A 19,559-nucleotide genomic window follows, 5' to 3' on the forward strand; every position below is an offset into this window, starting at 1 on the left:
CTCAAACTATTCTAAAAAATATAGGAAGATGAGAGACTTCTGTATTTAGTCTATGACGCCAACATTACTCTAATACCAAAACCAGATAAAGACACTACAGAAAAAAGAGAACTACCGGCCAGTATCTTGGATGAATGTAGATGCAAAAATCATGAACAAAATATAAACAAAGCAAACCTAACAATACATTAAAAAAATCATTCACCACGATCAAGTGGGATTTATTCCCAGGATGCAAGTGTTATTCAGCACGCATGAACTAATCAATGTGATTCATCACATCAAGAAGAGAAATGATAAAAATCATATGATCATTCCCTAGATCCAGAAAAAGCCTTTCACAAAATACAACCTGCATTCGTGATAAAAACCCTCAACAAACCAAGTTTAGAGGGAATGTGCCTCAACATAATAAATGCCATAGATGAAAAACCCACAGCTAATATCCTCGTCAATGGTGAAAAACTGAGAGCTTTTTCCCCAAGATCAGGAGTAAGACAAGGAGGTCCACTCTCACTATTGTTATTTAACATAGTACTGGATGTCATGGCCATAGCAATCAGACAACAAAAAGAAATAAAAGGCATCCAAGTTGGTAAGGACGTAGTCAAACTTTCACTCCTTGCAGATGACATGATACTAATATAGAGACTCCACCAAAAAAAAAAAAAAAAAAACTACTAGAACTGAGAAATGAATCCAGTGAAGTCACAGAATAAAAAATCAATATACAGAAATCTGCAGCACTGTGGGACTCCTGGGTGGCACCGTGGGTTCAGTGTCTAACTCTTGATTTCGGCTCAGGTCATGATCTCAGGGTCATGAGACCAAGCCCTGCAGTGGCCTCCATGCTCAGAAGGGACTCGGCTTGAGAGTCTTTCTCTCTCCTCCTGGCCCTCCCCTCCTCATTCTCTCTCTCTCTCTCAAAAAAAAGAAAAAATTTAAAAGAAAGAAAAGAGATCTGTGGCATTTCCATTCACTAATAATAAAGTAGCACAAAGGGACATAAAAGCTATAAAACACTACTGAAAGAAATTGAAGACATCACAAGCAAATGGAAAGATATTCCACGCTCATGATTGGAAGGACACATTGGGCTAAAATGTCCATAGTATCCCAAGTGATCTACAGAGTTAGTGCAAACCCTCTCAACATACCAACAGAATTTTTCACAGACCAGAAGAAATAATTCTAAAATTTGTATGGAACCCCAAAAAACCCTGAATAGCAACAGTAGTTTGGAAAACAACAGAACTGGAGGCATCACAACCCCAGATTTCAAGATTACTGCAAAACTGTTGTGATCTGAACAGTATGGTAGTAGCACAAAAACAGTCATATAGATCAATAGAACAAAATAGCCCAGAAATAAATGCATGATTATGTAGTCAGTTAATCCATGATCAAGGAGGGAAAATACACAATGGGAAAAAGACAGTTTCTGTCTTATCTTGAGGTAATATTTATGGTGTCATTGGGGAAAGTGGACAAGCTACATGCAAAAGAATGAAACTGGACCACTTTCTGATACCATGCTCAAAAATAAACTCAAAATAAAAAGTTTCTGCACAGCAAAGGAAACAGTCCACAAAATTAAAGAAATGCTTACGGAATGGGAGAAGATATCCACAAATGGCATATCCAACAGAGGGTTAGTATGCAACATACATAAAGAATTTATACAACTGAAAAGTAAAAAACCAACATATGATCCTATTAGAAATGAGCAGAAAAAGAAAAAGAATAGGCAGAAGCCACAAATGGATATTTATCCAAAGACGATATACAGCTGGTCAACAGGTACATGAGAAGATGGTCAACACTATTAATCACCCAGGAAAATGCAAATCAAAACCCCAATGAGGTATCATCTCACATCTGTCAGAATGGCTAAAATCACACACCCGAGACACAACAAGTGTTGGCGAGGATGTGGAGCAATAGGAACAGTCATGCACTGTTGGTGGGGATGCAGACTGGTGCAGCCGCAGCGGAAAACAGTATGGAGGTTCCTCAAAAAATTAAAATTAGAATGACCCTATGTTCCAGCAATTCCATTATTGGGTGTTTACCCCAAGAATACAAAAACAGTAGTTTGAGAAGATATATGGACCCTGATGTTTACTGTAGCAGTATTTACTACAGCCAAGATATGGAAGCAACCCAAGATTCCATCAATAGATGAATGAATAAAGGGGTGTGTGTGTGTGTGTGTGTGTGTGTGTGTGTGTGTGTCAGGATATTACTCAGCGATAAAAAAGAACAATATCTTCCCATATACAACAAAATGGATTGTCCGTTGATCATACAAAGTGAAATAAATCAGAGAAAGACTAATACCACGATTTCGCTCATACGAGGCATTTAACGAAACAAAGGAACAAGGGGAAAAAGAGAGAAATGAGAAACACAGTCTTAACTCTAGAGCACACACTGATGGTCACCAGCGGGCAGGGGGCTGGGGGACCGGGGGAATACGTGAAGGGGATTTAGAGCACACGGGTCATGATGAGCACTGAGGGATGTAGAGAATCATGGAATCACTATATTGTATTCCTGAAACTAATAGGACACTGTACGTTTACTGTTTTTTTCATTTAAAAATACAAAGACCGTTGATTTTTGAACTAATTCCTCAGCTCTTTATGATGGGTCTTCAGTGGCAACGAACTCATGCTCAGAAACGCTTCTCCCCATTTACAGACGACGTTTTGGTCACGACGCCATAGACATCCCAGGGCTTCTCCAAGAGACCTTACGCCACTTGACCAGAACTTTTCACGTAGGTTCAGGAAGCAGGATGGCATGTGGAATCAACATCATTGGGTTTCCAGAATCTTCTATGCAAACTAATCTTTGTAATAGTTGGATTTTACCCATTAGCAGCTGAAAACCCTCCCCAGGTTCTTCCTTGTCTATTAAGTAAGGTCCAAACTCTTTGGGGCAGAAGGAATACGGTGCTGTTCACTGTATTCACATGAAACCTACTGAAGCTTTTCTACACAATATGTATTTGCTCGAGAATGGATAACATGCGTCACTATTCTTATTTTGAGGTGATACGCATAGTCTCCAAAAACCGGTTTTACGGTATCATAGGTCCTTATGCAATTATTTCTAAAACGTGAATAAGCATGGTATATATTTGGTTTGAACTACTGGATTTTCCTTTAAACAATTTTGGGAGAATAGGGGTGCCTGGGTGGCTCAGTCGATTCAGCACGTGACCCTTGATGTTGGCTCAGGTCATGATCTCAGGGTTGGGTCATGGAGTCCCCCACCAGGCTTCACACTGGGCATGGACCTGCTTGAGATTCTCTCTCCCCCCTACGACCTTCTGTGCCTCTACCATCCCACTCGTGTGCATGAGCTAGCAACTCTCTCTCTTAAAAAAAAAAAAAAATATATATATATATATATATATTTTAAGATTAAAAAAATAAATTGAAAGACTGTTAGTCTCCCTTTAGATTTGGGGGTTACCTGTATCCACTTAAATATGCTTATATATATATTTTTGTTTGATGTGAGTTTTAAAACAACGTTTGGATGGAAAAATGAGAAAAACCAGCATCTCACTTTGCGTACATCTTGTTCTCGCTTCCAAGTGCACCTGCTGGTATGATTTCTTTTTTAACTTTTTTTAAATAACAAATATGATTATTTGATAGTTGGTCCATGATTCTCTTCGTCGAGGCATGGCTGCTGGGATCCTTTCCATATCCGTGACCATCATTTGCACAGGCTTCTGGCCGCTCCACGCTCGAATGCAACCTTCACGTTTGCGGGGAAATCTCTCCCACGGCTGCTCTTGGCTGCAGAGGATTTGACCTCTCTCCCTGCCTGTTGTCTTCAGAAACTTCCCTGAACGGGTGTGCGTTGGTGCACCGTGGGACCCTTTAAAACTTACAGACAGTTTTATGAGGTGGTTGGACTTCGTCTTCTCCCTTTGGGGATTTTCCGTACATCATTCCACTGTCTTTTAGGACCTCGTGTCTGACACGTGACACGATAAGAATTCCTAGATTTTCTCCCCAGATTTCCAATGAATTCTTTCCAAAACCTAAAATGCCATTAATTTACAGGAATGTCTGTTCATTCATCTATATAAGCAGAGACTTGCGTTTCCCTGTGCAATTTTATTTTTTTATGGCAGATTCAAATTTCCATGTATTCCAGAAAATGTTACCTTGAATCCTATATTTGAATTCTTTTCCTGTTTTCCTCATGCTTCATACCGGCAGGGGACCAGTTTTACTCATGTTCCATTTGTTCTATCTTTCTGTCTCTCTGTCTCTGTGTCTGTGTCTTTTTCTCTCTCTGTCTTGGTTCTACTCACTTTTCATTGTCTTTTTTTTTTTAATTTTATTTATTTATTTGACACAGAGAGAAATCATAGGTAGGCAGAGAAGCAGGCAGAGAGAGGGGAGGAAGCAAGTTCCCTACTTAGCAGACAGTCGGATGTGGGGCTCCATCTCAGGACCCTGAGATCATGACCTGAGCCAAAGGCGGACATTCAATCGACAGAGCCCCCCAGGTGTCCAGCATCTTTTACATGGCTTCTGGTTGGCTACCACATTTTAAAGAAGTTTTGTTTCTCATGTTGGAAGGAGGGGATGTCCGTATGGACGACTTCGTCCATGTTGGTATCTGGGGGAACGCACAGAAGGAGCAGTAGGATGGGCAGCTTGGGTTCCAGGCTGTGTCTTGGGGTTTTTTTAACTGCACATCCCCAGTCTTCTCCAGCCTGACAGCACCTTATCTGGGGTCACCATGAGTGTCTGAGTGTGAATGTTGCTCCGATGACCTTATCTTCATTACAGATGAGTAGAGTACAGAGTAGGCTATGTGACACCTCCTGATTTCTGGTCCCTTTGCTAAACCCAAACCCACAGTCTGCTCTGGGCAAAGAATGCCTCCTGTTGTTTCGTTTGTTTTCTTAATAACTACCCCTACTTCCTGTCCTAGGCCATGACGGAAACATGAGGTTAGAAGGCTTTCCAAAGCAGCCCATGGATGGTGACCTGGGTCCTGTACCCCAGGAATCACAGGTTTTCCTTTCAATGGATGCCAAGCACTTTGGATAACTCTAAGTCAGGCAGAAAAAAGACATCTTGTCTCGGTGTCCTCTGTCATTGTCAACTGATTTCTCACACACCTGGCCATCCTTCTGCACCGGCTGTGATCCAGGGCTCTAGGGGATCTCTAGTTTCATCAAAGGTAACGTTGGAGTTTGGTCGTTTCTTCATCTCGGGGCTATCTTGGGTTGGGTTCGTAGAAGACACAAGACAGACATGTATGTAAACGACCATTCGGAATTGCAACAGGCGCTCCTTTCTGGCAATCAGTCTTCTTTTTCTTGTCGCCCATGAATTCCATACCAGGGAGAGAAAACCTGAAGAGAACACGCAACAACGTAATTGCAAACCATCACAGATAGAGGGCACGGGACACTCCAAGAGCAATGATGTGCTGTTTGAGGCTGCTGTGGACCGTCTAGAAAATATCATTAGGAGGATGAAGAACTGTAGGAACAGCTCTGAAGGAGAATTTTAACTCTACCAGACGTAATGTTTCTCTTTAACTCCAACCAATTCGACGGTCTATAAAGATAGCCACGTTTGATTTTTTTTTTTTTCCTAAGCTATTTGGATCCAAACGTACCCAAGGATACATTTTTCCCCCTCTCGTGTTTAACCTTCATTTCTATTTTCTCCGTTGCCTTCTGATTTTGCCCAGAGAGTGCCTTTTCTCTGTTGGAGCTCAGTGCGCTGTTGTGCAAAAAGTCTGTTGGCCCAGATGAGCACAGTAGATATTTGTATGAAGTAGCAGGGAAGGCTCCATCTGGGGTGATGTTGGCCATACAGGAAAAAGCATTCGAATTTGTTATATAAATCACCCTGAGAGCGCACACGTAGGGGCTCCTCCTCATTTTCACGGTGATTAGGACCACCTTCTCCACAGAGTTAAAATGAGGTAATGTGTGATTCTGGAAAGAGGATTCAACAAAGAGTTTTGAGGTCTCTGGCGTGTACCGGTTGACGTAGTTCAACAAAATGGAAGGTTTAAAAGGAAGAGGTTCTTCCCGCGACCAGTGCTTTCGGTGCCTACGAAAAATAATCGAAACTGAGCAACAGACCCGACGTAAGTCTCAAAATTCATCCCATCGTTGTTGGGTGGAAATAAACGTCATGTAATTTCACATAGAGCGACTTTGGGGGAAAAATCATACACTTAAAGGAGGAAGAAATCCCGTGTTTAACTCAGAGGTGCATACCCCATTGGGATGAATATTTTTCTTTCCTTGGTTTATTCCTGTTTTCTAATGCAGGCAGGTTTTCTGTTCTGTTTTGTTCTGTTTTTAAAGATGGCCAATTTGAGTTCGTCATTACCAAGGCTTATTTGAGAATTAATCTGATATTTATGAACTTATTCTGAAACAGGACTTTCTTAAAATACGCTTCATGAGGGGCGCCTGGGTGGCTCAGTGGGTTAAAGCCTCTGCCTTCGGCTCAGGTCATGATCTCAGGGTCCTGGGATCGAGCCCGGCATTGGGCTCTCTGATCGGCGGGGAGCCTGCTTCCTCCTCTCTCTCTGCCTGCCTCTCTGCGTACTTGTGATCTCTATAGAATAAATAAATAAAATCTTTAAAATAAAATAAGCTTCATGATGTCAGATTGGAAATGACTGCCCACTAAAACTCCAAACACATTATCTCTATGAAGCTGCTGTGGGTAAGTGTATACTTTGGGGGTATAATACTGGCATTCTTGGGAAATTGTGACTCTGGGAAGTGGAGAAAATAGCCCAGGATGGTGCTTCTTGTTTGACATTCTATCCAAGCCACCATGACTGGGAAGACCAACCATTCCAATCCTAAAAGCTATATGGAGATTTCTTTCTGTCCGTGAAGTGCCTCTGAAATTCACAGGCAGGGACAGGGCTGCAGGCCAGCAAGAACATCACATGGACATCTCCCATCTTCATATTTTGTCCAGATGAGATTGCACACTCAGCCTGGAGGCGATCTCGTGGCAACGACTGCCCGCTCTCTGTGTAACAACCTTACCCGTGTGCACGGGTCTGCAGAATCAGCCCTATCTGTCCTTTCCAGGAACACTGGGCCAGTGTGGAACCACCCCCCTCTCTAGAGCCCCAGTTCTGGGCCTCTGGGCCACCCCAGAGCATGGAGCCTGCTGTAAGACACGGTTCAGGACACAACATGCCAACCCAGTCTATGCCCACCGTTGAGTCCATGGCTCGGACAGAAATAGAAACTGTGCCCTGGGACACAAGCCCACGAAAAGGCTCTCTCACATCTCGGAACCTCGTCTTGCTGTGTCGGTGCTGCCCACGATGGGAGCTTTGCTGAGTTTTCAAAGGAGAGAGCAGGCTCTGAGCTTTCCAGGAAAAGTGAGTGCTTGAACTAACAGCAGCAGGCATGCACGGCTAGACTACAAAGACCGTTACGAGGCGCCTCTGATGTTCAGGAAAGGCCCCGGGCAGCTCGGATGAACGTTTCCTAACGACGCGCCCCTACGTGCCCCCTTATCTCCTGCACCCAACGATGAAATCTGAGGAGCTAGCGCTAGCGAGATGGTGGGTGCCCTGCCTGTGTCCCTCCCCTACCTTGTGGCGTCCCACTTCTCCGCTTTCCCAGCCAGACTTCTGTTCCCCTCGACCTCTCCAGCACCCCAGGAAGTGCCCACTCAAACCGACTTCTCTGCTTCCAAGCCTCCTACTGCAAAGTCCTTCACTCTCCCCGCAACGGCACCAACATCTGAAGCTCTGTGGTGAGCCGTTCTCAGCCAAGAATGAGGAGGAAGCAGCCTGATGAAGAAGGTTAGAGGGGACCCACTTGCTTAGGGGCATTTGCATTTTCACAAGGGGGTTGGACGCTGTCGGCACGGAATCTTGCGTGGAGTGCTGAGCCCTGGAGAGCGGGAATGAGCTCCTGCCGGTGCTGAAAGTGAGAACGGGGAGGTGGGAAGTATTTGAGGGGGCTTCGGTTGGGCGAGTGTGCGGCTGCTTCCTCGGCGGAGCTGTGAACACACACCGCTGCTGCTGAGCGCCGTCTCAAGAGCTCGGGAGCGCGGCCGTGGGACAGAAGTGTCGTTGGTGGGCTGTGTTGGATCTGTGGGATTAAGTGGATTTGAGGAGAAAATGCCACCATGACTCATGGTGCGTTCTCTCCTGTGTGCCTCGTCTCTGCCAGGCTAGACTCAGCCTCCTCTCTCCTGCCCTGTGTCCTGGAGGGCTCATGTCTTGAAAGAGGAATAGAAGGTGTGGGCATCTCGGATGGCTCCTCATTCCCTTTAGGATAAAGCTAAGGTTCCGTCACGAGAATCTGCACCATTGGGAGCTGAGAAGCTCCAAACTCCCCCAAATGTAGAGCATTCCCGCCTGGATTCCCCGTGCCCTGTATGGACAGCCCCATTTCTTCGCTCCCTGTAGTCTCCGTTGGGGGCCTCTGCTTCACGTCACTCTCCTGCATTCTGCTTCTGACTCCCACCAGTCCCTCAGGCTGATCAGCCCGAGGACAGATAACCAAACCCCACGTATGTCCTCTGCCCCGTTCTTTTACCAACAATGGAAGGTTGACCTCCCCTTTGATGAAATGCTCCTTAGGCTTCTCCTAGGAGTCACCCCACCAATGCCCTCCCATCTGTTTACACGGGGCACCTTCTACTGATTACGACCGAGGCTCTCCAACAGGTACGCAGATGCCTCCACGCTGGGTATCGCCGTATCTTGCCAAGTTTCAGAACCAAATGACAACGGGAAGATAATAGGAAGCGCGCACTGAGTTGAGCTCCTTCTTCCCATGACCTGTCTGTTCTTCTCGGCAACATCACGCACGGCTAAGCCTGCAAAGGACATTTAAAAGTGCACATGGATTGTATGTGAAAACGGACCGAGTCTGTTGATGCACTGGGCCCACTCTGACCGCCCCGTGGAGGAGATCTTCATCGATCCTCTGTCCAAATTACATGACTGCTTAGAAATACAGGAAGACGCTTTTATACAAGCTGATTAGAACAGTCTGTGGGTGTTGGTGAAAAGTGCCAACAACATTGGAATCTGTGGGACTTCATCAAAGAGGCAACTTCAACCAAGACCTTCTCTGATGGCTGCTGGACTTGCCTCCTTTGGCGGTTACAAAAAAATGACGCTATGAACACTCGTGTACCAAGTTTCCGTGTGGGCACACGTTGTCCTTTCTCTGAGGCAGACACCTAGGAGTAGATCACGGGGTTGTATGGACGATATTTGCTGTTCTTTGTTAGAAGCTGGCTAGGTGCTCGGTGCCGCTACTGGTACGAGCCACCCCCCCGCCCTTGATGCGGCAAGCCCCCGTATGAAATTAGGGACCCGCCGCTGTTCTCAGATCCCGCTCTCACTCTGCAGTGTGAGAGACAATTTACGGTCTCCTGGGTGTGGCTCCTTACTATGTCTCCTACACCGGAGGACACGTTGGTGGGGGCCACATCCATCTCACTTACCGATGGGAACCAAAACAGGGGAATTGGAGGCACTTTTTCCTCTCCCCTCGAACTCGTGGGATACATGTTGAGCTATTCCTTCAAGGTTCTGGCTGGAGAAAGGCAGGTGAGTGTCCTCATAAACATGAAGGTGTAGACAGCACGCAGATCAGGAGACACCGTCACCATGATCTGCCTGTCTCGGGGGCCATCCCAGGGACCTTGGGAATGATGCAGGCAAGAGGCCCAAAGCTGACTTCCATCATCCTGATGGGAAGCTCTCCCTGGACGTGGTGAGGTGGTGGTAGTGGTGGAGGTGGTGGTGGTGGTGGTGCTGGTGGTGGTGGGATGGGCCATTTGACCATAGCGGTTTGGAGGAAAGAAATCAAGGTAGAGAAGTAGAACTGGTGTTGGAAATAGTCTGGGAGGGGAGGGATGGGTGCAAAGCCCTGGTCTTCATCCTTGAGAGGCCTTACCGACACCCTCCGTAGGAATAACCGCACGCCATTCCTGAGGAACTGGGAGTGTGCGGAAGGGACGAGTTTCAGAGACCACCCGTGTGGCTGGAAACACCTGCCAACTCTGTTGACGCGGTTCCGGTCTTGAAGGGGCACACGTGCTTCATCCATGTGACCATGTGTCGGTAAGGACATCAGCAGAGAGCACATGGCTCGCCACACACGGGCCCAAGAAGAACTTGCAGAGAGAGGGCCCTCGAGGAGGACATTTCACAGGGTTCTCCGGAGGTAGGTTGAGATTACCAAAGGCCACAGTCATGAGGGAGCTGTCTCCTGTGTGGACAGCGGTGGCGTCCCAAGACCTTTAACATTCCCCCAATGAGAGGGCATCTCAAGCTTGTTGAAAGAAAAGGATTTTTCTTGATAAAATTGGCTAGTGCAGCTAAGGCAGGCAGGGGCTCTGTGCGGCCTGAGTGTGAGGAGATGGCTATTTAAATGTAGGATCCACTGCTCCCCAGCAGCACCCCTGTGGGCCGGGTCTACACCAGGAAGGTGACCACAGGACCTCAAACATCCTTTTGTGACTCTAAATACCAAGTGGTTTTCTTTAGACGTCACAGAGGGGAAGCTGGGCGCAGACCCAGCCCCCTCACGGAGCACACCAGAACAGAAAGAACCAACCAGAGGGCAAGGACCTACGTGCATCAGTAAAAAGTGCCAGCTCATATGAGCCCTCTCCACAAATGCTAGACGACCTGGTTATGCAGACATTGAGTGTTTTGCAATTTCCAAGGGATCTGCATATGTGAATAGTTGATCTTAATTAAAATGTTTTCCAAGGGTTTTTCCATCTTTCAGCAACTGTCTGGCTCTCTGCCTTTCTTCTCAAGGTAAGTGCTTTTCTACAGGGCCCCAGAGGATCTTGGGTATGCCGTCAGAGAAGACGCAGGGCATGTACCCACAGAGCAGAGGTGAAGAAAGGAAGAAAGCGTTCCCTCCAGGGACACGGGCTCTGCTGGTGCTCTGTCCAAGGCATCTGTAGATCCCTGGCTCTTGGCTGTCTTGGTTCTCTGGAATCCTGACAACTGGTACACTTGACTCTGGGTGGCTGACTTCTCCTGGCTGCTCTCACCGTACCTGGCCTCTGGGCTCCGTTAGAATCCCAATCCTGTTTAGGTGTGTGTGTGTTCTGATTCCAAGTCATTCCTAAGGCCCAGCTGGCACTGGTTCCTCACCTATCCTGCCAGCTCTCTCAAGCTGTGTTGTGGTCCCTGAGCTCACTCCCTGGTGGCACAACCCAGGCTTGGGCATGACTCACTGACGACAGGCACTGCCAAGACTTCGCCCTCTGTCTTTGGATCCACGGAAGGGATCCCAAGAGGCGAGCCTGGGTGATGACGGAGAAGTTTTGTGATATTTAAGGCAAGGCCCAGAGTCAGGGAGATGTATGGCGTTCGCACAAGATCAAAACAAAGCAAGCCATTGCGCGGAAGGCCGAAATCTTGGCAGCAGCAGAACGAAGGAGACAGATGGCTTTCAGACATAGGTGATTCAGTCAAAACGATGTCAGATAACAGAAACCATCTTCGAAGGGGAAGAAGAAATTACAATTACAAACCACGATTCAATATCCCGTAAAGACACCCTTAAAAAGTCACGAGACAGACATGTTTAGACCAATAACTGGGATAATGCGTCATCGTCAAACAAACCCATGTAAACACCCGACGTGGCTATTCGTTGACTGGGATTTCTAGAACAATGATACAAGTTTACTCAGAAGTTGGATTTCCTTTTGATGGCTGCATAGTATTCCATTGTGTATATATACCACATCTTCTTGATCCATTCATCTGTTGATGGACATCTAGGTTCTTTCCATAGTTTGGCTATTGTGGACATTGCTGCTATAAACATTCGGGTGCATGTGTCCCTTTGGATCACTACATTTGTATCTTTAGGGTAAATACCCAATAGTGCAATTGCTGGGTCATAGGGCAGTTCTATTTTCAACATTTTGAGGAACCTCCATGCTGTTTTCCAGAGTGGCTGCACCAGCTTGCATCAAAAGAAATGAAATCTTGCCATTTGCAACAACATGGATGGAACTAGAGCGTATCATGCTTAGCGAAATAAGTCAAGCAGAGAAAGACAACTATCATATGATCTCCCTGATATGAGGAAGTGGTGATGCAACATGGGGGCTTAAGTGGGTAGAAGAAGAATAAATGAAACAAGATGGGATTGGGAGGGAGACAAACCATAAGTGACTCTTAATCTCACAAAACAAACTGAGGGTTGCCGGGGGGAGGGGGTTTGGGAGAAGGGGGTGGGATTATGGACATTGGGGAGGGTATGTGATTTGGTGAGTGCTGTGAAGTGTGTAAACCTGGTGATTCACAGACCTGTACCCCTGGGGATAAAAATATATGTTTATAAAAAATAAAAAATAAAAAAAAAATAAAAAAAAAGAAGTTGGATTTCCTTCTTTGTGTCTGACTTTTCCATGGAATGTGCTTTTCACCACCAACTATGGAACGGACATGACTTTCAGAAAAGTAACGACGGTTTAGTTAAGTATCTACCCATAACTTAGTAAGACTTTGAGTATCGAATGCGTACCCTCTCTTTCCTAGAGTGGATTTTGAAAATATGCCGTTTTCAGTGACTTTGTGAAACATATGAATTCCCTATCTCTTTGACAAGGATTTTTGTAAGTTGATGTATTTATGGCATGTTTCCAAGGCCTCATGCTTGTGAAGAAACCAGAGAACATTAGGATATTCAAATAGTTCTTTAAGATTTTTATGCCCTAGAGAAATACATCATCAACATTGTGGTACATAACTGCCAGTAGTTTAATGTAAAATACTCATTTCATATGCAATGCTGGAGAGACACATGTAGAATTCAGCAATCGTGGGTTTGCATCCACAAAAAGCAATGCTTTCATGCAATGCCTTAATACTAATGGGATAGTCTGACAGTCTCCAGAACAAGTTTGTGTCAGGCACCTGCTGTTCTGTGCAGAACCGGGAAGAGAAAAGTACCTATTTAGTCCTTTGGAGACCACGTGGGTCAAAAGATGCAGAGAAAACGTTGGTTGATTCAAGGGTCAATCAAACCAGGTGAGGCCACACAATGATCTGGGTGCGAGCCTACCACCCCCCCAGCAGACGTGTTAATACCCTCAGATAGGGTCTTACTTGGTTCTGCATTAACAGAGGACTTTTTTCTGATGAAACGGTACAACCAGTAAACATATCCTGTGGCTAATGGAGGACATACAAGTGCTCATGGATGTGCACAAGATACTATGAAAGAGAGTCAGAGGGAGCCAGAATCGTTCTGGGTGTCCTGAAGATCTGGTTTTCAGGTCCTCTGTAAACCAGGTATCTCCAAACCACGGAAACTACTGGAGAGTACCACGTGCCCTGTAACCATGACAGTCAAGTGCCACTCGTGAAACGATCCCTTCTGTGTGCAGGACTCTCAGCCCACGTGTGAGGTCAGTCCGTTCTTCAGACCAACACCCCAAGAGTGGGCATGACCTGCATTTCACAGGTCGGGAATCTGAGGTCGACATGAAGCAAGACGAAGCCACACAATGTTTTAGTGGTGCAGCTGGGATCTGAACTTAATTCTATGTAATCTGAAATCCTTTGTTTTGCCGCGGATAGACTTGGGTCAGAAAGCCGCCATGTGAGGCCAAAGGGGTTGGGATTGTATCCTGTGGAATAGGAGTGGGCACACGGCATAAAGCAGAGGAGTTAATGCATGTATCTGTTATGATAAAAACTGGGTTATGATGTAAAAATTTGTTTTCAAAAATCAGTAACACCATCCAGAGCATGGCCAACTTAAGAGTCCGATCAATATAATCAAAGGAACAGGAACCTCAGTAGCTAATCACGGACTGCTGTTTGCAGGACAGAGACGATCCGTATGTCTTGACAAGGCAGGTCTCCTCGGGATAAAGCAGGGGTCTTCCAGACCTCCCCTCTCCCTGTTAGCTCACTGAACTCCAACAGAGGGAGTATCGGGTGGAAAAATCCTCGTACGGAGTCATTGGTACATTCTTAAAATTGTGCATGTTTCACTGAAGAGGAATTAAGAAGAGACTGACTGTACCACATCTCAGGGGCTGTTGTCAATACCAAAGGTGGAGGTGGAGGAGATGGGCACACGCTAGCTGCCCGCTAGGGCAACACCGAGCATCCACCACTCATCCCTGCATGTCCCCGAGAAAGCACACTTTTCATGCAGGGAGAAAGTAGAGCGACCGTCCAAACTACCTTGGCGGGAGTCATCGCGGTCTAGATTGGCATTCTTATTTATCCTCTGTGAAATGGATGGGCTGCTAGCGGGAGGTCATCACAAAGAGGCAGTGGGGCAACCAGGCTAATGTAGAAGAATAAGAAAGACCACATGAACCTTGGCTAACCGCCAGTACTTTCCTTTGTTCAAAAAAATAAGCGTTTCGCCTCAGTTGTAACAACAAGAGAACCACGTTCTTGAGATCAAATTTACCCTACAGGAAAGCGTGCATCAATCTATCTACAGCTACGTGTCTGAGAATCTGTTCTTTATGCAAAACGGCTTAAGGATTAGAAAACAGACATATTTTGGAAGAAGGGGATATTGAATCCAACAAGTGCTCATTTCACAAAGATCTTTTGTTTGCTGCACACGAAGACACTCATGTTTCCCTTACGATATTTTACGGTGTGAGTGCTATTTGGCTTTTTAAAAAACAAAAACAAAAACAAAAACAAAAAAAACAGGTCACAGAGTCACACTTGGGTTGTACGTTTGTTGAAGGATAATTTTTTTAAGAAGAAGGTAAAATCAAACGCCCATACATAACATGAACTGATGTCAAGGATTTTATTCAACTCAATTAACTGGTGAGGGACCCGGTAAGATGTTACAGTGGGTCTGAGGGGGAACTGAAAACAGATGCATACTCTGACAATCAATAATGCCGAAATGAATTTGCTGAACAGATATAAAACTGATCAACTGCCAGAGGAACCATCAGCAGAGAACCAACACTGGGCACATCTGGATCCATTACCATGACTTTGCTACCACTCCTAGTTGGAAATTAGCTCCATTGACAATGACACATCAGCTGGCAGGTGCTCCAAGGGAAAGCTATTCCCATATTCTAATGCCTTTCTCATCATTCCCACTACAAAAGGTCGAGTAAATCTAGTAAAAAAAGGGGTTCAGTGCCAAAGTGTAACATTGTCAAGTAAACGATCCCAGAGATGTGCTAATAAGGCTCTTGGTCACACTAGGTATGTATTCTGAATTCAAATTATATTTGGATCAAAGGCTATGTTAGACAACCATCTGTTTTTCGAGGAGGGGGATGGGGATGGTTTTTTGTGAGATAGAAACCGTATCCTCAAATGTGCACATGCACCTAGGTGAAGGTAAGATACAGCCCATAGTTATCTTCCTACTGAAAATAAACTACCGACAGCACAGTGCAGAATGGACCTCTGAGTGGAGGTCCACCGAGAGGTTCTGAGGACACGGCCTCTGAGCAGAAGTCCACCGAGAGGTTCTGAGGGCACAGCCTCTGAGCAGAGGTCCACCGAGAGGTTCAGAGGGCACGGCCTCTGAGCGGAGGTCCACCGAGAGGTTCTAGGGGCACGGCCTCTGAACAGAGGTCCACCGAGAGGTTCTAGGGGCACGGCCTCTGAGCAGAGGTCCACCGAGAGGTTCTGAGGACACAGCCTCTGAGCAGATTTCCACCAAAAGGTTAAGAGACTACGGCCTCTGAGTGGAGGTCCACCGAGAGGTTCTAGGGGCATGGCCTCTGAGCAGAGGTCCACCGAGAGATTCTGAGGGCACGGCCTCTGAGCGGAGGTCCACTGAGAGGTTCTAGGGGCATGGCCACTGAGCAGAGGTCCACTGAGAGGTTCTAGGGGCACGGCCTCTGAGCGGAGGTCCACCAAGAGGTTCTAGGGGCACGGCCTCTGAGCGGAGGTCCACTGAGAGGTTCTAGGGGCACGGCCTCTGAGTGGAGGTCCACCAAGAGGTTCTAGGGGGCACGGCCTATGAGTGGAGGTCCACCGAGAGGTTCTGAAGGCACGGCCTCTGAGCAGAGGTCCACTGAGAGGTTCTAGGGGCATGGCCACTGAGCAGAGGTCCACTGAGAGGTTCTAGGGGCACGGCCTCTGAGTGGAGGTCCACCAAGAGGTTCTAGGGGGCACGGCCTATGAGTGGAGGTCCACTGAGAGGTTCTAGGGGCATGGCCATTGAGCAGAGGTCCACCGAGAGGTTCTAGGGGCACGGCCTCTGAGTGGAGGTCCACCAAGAGGTTCTAGGGGGCACGGCCTCTGAGCGGAGGTCCACTGAGAGGTTCTAGGGGCATGGCCATTGAGCAGAGGTCCACCGAGAGGTTCTAGGGGCACGGCCTCTGAGTGGAGGTCCACCAAGAGGTTCTAGGGGGCACGGCCTATGAGCGGAGGTCCACCAAGAGGTTCTAGGGGGCACGGCCTCTGAGCGGAGGTCCACTGAGAGGTTCTAGGGGCACGGCCACTGAGCAGAGGTCCACTGAGAGGTTCTAGGGGCACGGCCTCTGAGTGGAGGTCCACCAAGAGGTTCTAGGGGGCACGGCCTCTGAGCAGAGGTCCACCAAGAGGTTCTGAAAGCACAGCCTCTGAGCGGAGGTCCATCGAGAGGTTGTAGGGGCACGGCCTCTGAGCAGAGGTCCACCAAGAGGTTCTGAAAGCACGGCCTCTGAGCAGAGGTCCACCGAGAAGTCTTGAGGGCACAAAAGATGGTCAATTTTGCTGATAAGGAGAAGGACTTCTCCGTGTTCGTCCACGCCACGGCGTTTCCACTCAGACTGCAAATGAAACGCAGTGATGATCTCCCTCTGTCAGCTGCTATGGCACATTAAGACCCACACTTTAAAAAGCGACGTTGTAAAGGAAGAATATAAACGTAACGTATACGTACCTACGTACTACATATACACACATGTGTGTAAGCATACACATCTACTTTACATTTTCCAGCCAGGGTTTCGAAAAACTGAAAAGGAAAAGAAAGGAACACAGAGAGGATTTAGTTTTGTCTTGGAAAAGGATGTATTTTACATATACGTGGATTCGTGTAAGTACGTGTACATACGCAGGCACACGTACACACACACGCACGAGCACGATCACGCAAGTGTGTGTCCTGGCCGTAGGGGACTCTTACATGACCAGTGCGAGGCCACGACACCGTACGGTCACCCCCCAGGGTGTATGATTATGGAAATGAGCGTTTCGGTCCCTGTCCTGGGCTGTGTCTGCTGTGCTGTCTCTCAGCTGGACGTGGCTTGTCAGTGCGGGTCCACCATGCCGAGGCCACGTGGGATAGAAGGTCGAGTTCACGGGCTGGAAGGACCGGTCACCTGGTGATCTCCTGGGTGCCAGGGTTCAGCCGAGTGGGCGCCGTGCGGCCGGGAGGCAGGGCGGGCCGCTCACGCGTAGGGTGGCAAACCGAACAGCTCGGGCTGGAAGTCCTGCAGGGAATCCAGCACCAGGGTGGCCTTGGACGTCAGGTGTCGCTGCAGGTTCCGATCCGGAACCATGACCACCTGCATGCCGGCTGCGAGGGCCGCATCCACGCCGTTGGGAGCATCTTCAAACACAAGGCACTGTGGGGTAGGAAGAGAGACAAAGTTGAGATGGCCTTTCCCGGAACCAGGCAGCTAGACTAGGTTCTCACGATTTCTATGACGGACGTGCTCGCTGGTGCTGCCGCAGTGTACATGGACACTGAGACGAAGTCGGACACACTGTCCCGCAGGCTTCCCACAGGCCCGACGATACGGGGGACAGTGTTTCATCACTGCCAACAGGGCGCTCGCCCCTCGTGGTGTAGCTGGGTGGCAAGACGGGATGGAAGGTTTGTGTCCTCTTGGAATCGTACAAATCTGTGCCACCAATAATGGGATACTCAGAGCACAAGAGTCAAGTGTGTGAGTAAGGGGGGGGCACATGTTTTCAACATGAAGTCACTCCAGACCTCAGGTGGTTTAGGAACCGCAGCGTGGAAAGTGAGTGGTTAAGGTGTCTTAGCGGAAGCCTGGCCTGTGTGTGCACAAGGCGACGACCTCCAGCACCCAGACCAGCTCCCAGGAGGGGGATCTCCTTCGGCTTACCACGCAAACCCACCCTAGTAAACCCCCGACACTGCCACCCCGTCAGACATCCACATCTACAAGTGGGTTTCTGGGCACTGTGGTTATCAGGAAGCTCTGAAAGGTACCATCCCGGGAATAATGCCCCGAAACTCTCCAACCGAGAGAGCCTGAGTCCGTGCGTGGGGAGATAAGCCTGTTGTCCTACGTCACTCTGCGTCCAGGGCAGACAGGAACCCAGCAAGTTCCCTCCGTGTCTGGAAACAGCCGCACTGATTCTGTCAGTGAAGGTTCTTCTCTGTAGGGACCCGACACGCGTAAAGGGGCTGCGGTCACAGCTGGGAGAAGCTCACCCGTTGTTCCTCTACTGTCCACGGATGACCCCCAACTGCCAGGAGACGCCCAGGTCACAGCTTTTGACCTTCCCGAGCCCTGTTCCCTTCCTTTCGTCACGAGAACTCTGTCATGGGTGGGCAGCGGCACCCACGGACCCAGCGAGGCTCAGGGACGCCGCTCGGGGTGCGGTGCAGCACGGCAAGTTCTGCCTGCCCTGGGGCCCGCAGGTCCCTGGCAAACACATACACGTTCACACTCACTCACATGTGCACACATCACACTCGCACACAGAAGACGCCGGCACTCTGGCACAAGTGAGCACACTCAGACACACACACACATTCACATACGCACACAGAAACGGACACTCAGGCACACGAGTAACACACACACACACTCAGACAAAAGTGCAAACCCACAGACATTCCCGGATGCTCAAACAGAGACACAGTGGAGTTCTTTCGTGGTGGAGAGGTCAGGGGCAGAACACGGACCCTTTCCTTTTCTCTTCCTCCCCTTTCCCGCTGCCTGGGCTACGAGCCCTGAGCCGCCTCCCCTGTGAGGCCGAGGTGAGGGCCGGACGCATGGCAGGGACAGCTGAAGGCAGGCAGCGGGCTGTGCTCATTGGAGGCCGGTCTGTCCAGGGAGTGGGCCTCTGAGCTCTGAAAACAACGTAGATTCGGAGAAACGGTGCGCTCTGATCCTCTGCCTTCGTTCTGAGAACTTAGGAAGGCGCGGGCTCTTTTCCAAGCTGTGGGCGTCCACCCGGAGTCAATGATGTCCATGGAGCGGGACTGGGTCTCCTTAGAACGGGCACCTTCGTTCTTCATCTGGCCTCAGACACGCGCTCTTCCGGGCACTTGCCGGCGCGCGTCCTTACACAGGGTCGGCACCGCACTCTCCGCGTCCTCCACTGCCGCAGGTGGGACCACGAGGGGCACTTACACGTCCAGGGGCTCCGGGGAATGGACGGACGCCCCACGTTCCACGAGGGTCTGGCACTTCGTGCCGGCACCAGCGAAAGGTCAGCGGGAAGAGAGGAGGAGGGTCTGTGCGTCCGTCCATCGGGACAACGGTGCTCGGCGGAGGTCATGAAAAGCAGCTTTTGTTTGCCTTGTGCGGCCCCTGCCA

At 48.4% G+C, this 19,559-nt stretch overlaps 1 protein-coding gene across 2 annotated transcripts in view; it reads right to left on the reverse strand.

The window, feature by feature from the left end:
- Window positions 1-14,813: 14,813 nt before the first annotated feature.
- LOC101686245 (pseudouridine 5'-phosphatase) overlaps window positions 14,814-19,559 on the reverse strand; it is a 79,505-nt gene continuing 74,759 nt past the window's right edge. For both annotated transcript variants that reach the window (XM_045089271.1, XM_045089270.1), the window contains one exon: window positions 14,814-17,606. In XM_045089271.1, the coding sequence (XP_044945206.1) occupies window positions 17,430-17,606 (177 nt within the window). In that variant the 3' untranslated portion in view covers window positions 14,814-17,429. The remainder of the gene's footprint in view (window positions 17,607-19,559) is intronic.

This window comes from Mustela putorius, unplaced genomic scaffold (assembly GCF_011764305.1).
Source record: "Mustela putorius furo isolate JIRA1106 unplaced genomic scaffold, ASM1176430v1.1 tig00003836_pilon_pilon_pilon, whole genome shotgun sequence".
Taxonomy (NCBI): Eukaryota; Metazoa; Chordata; class Mammalia; order Carnivora; family Mustelidae; genus Mustela; species Mustela putorius.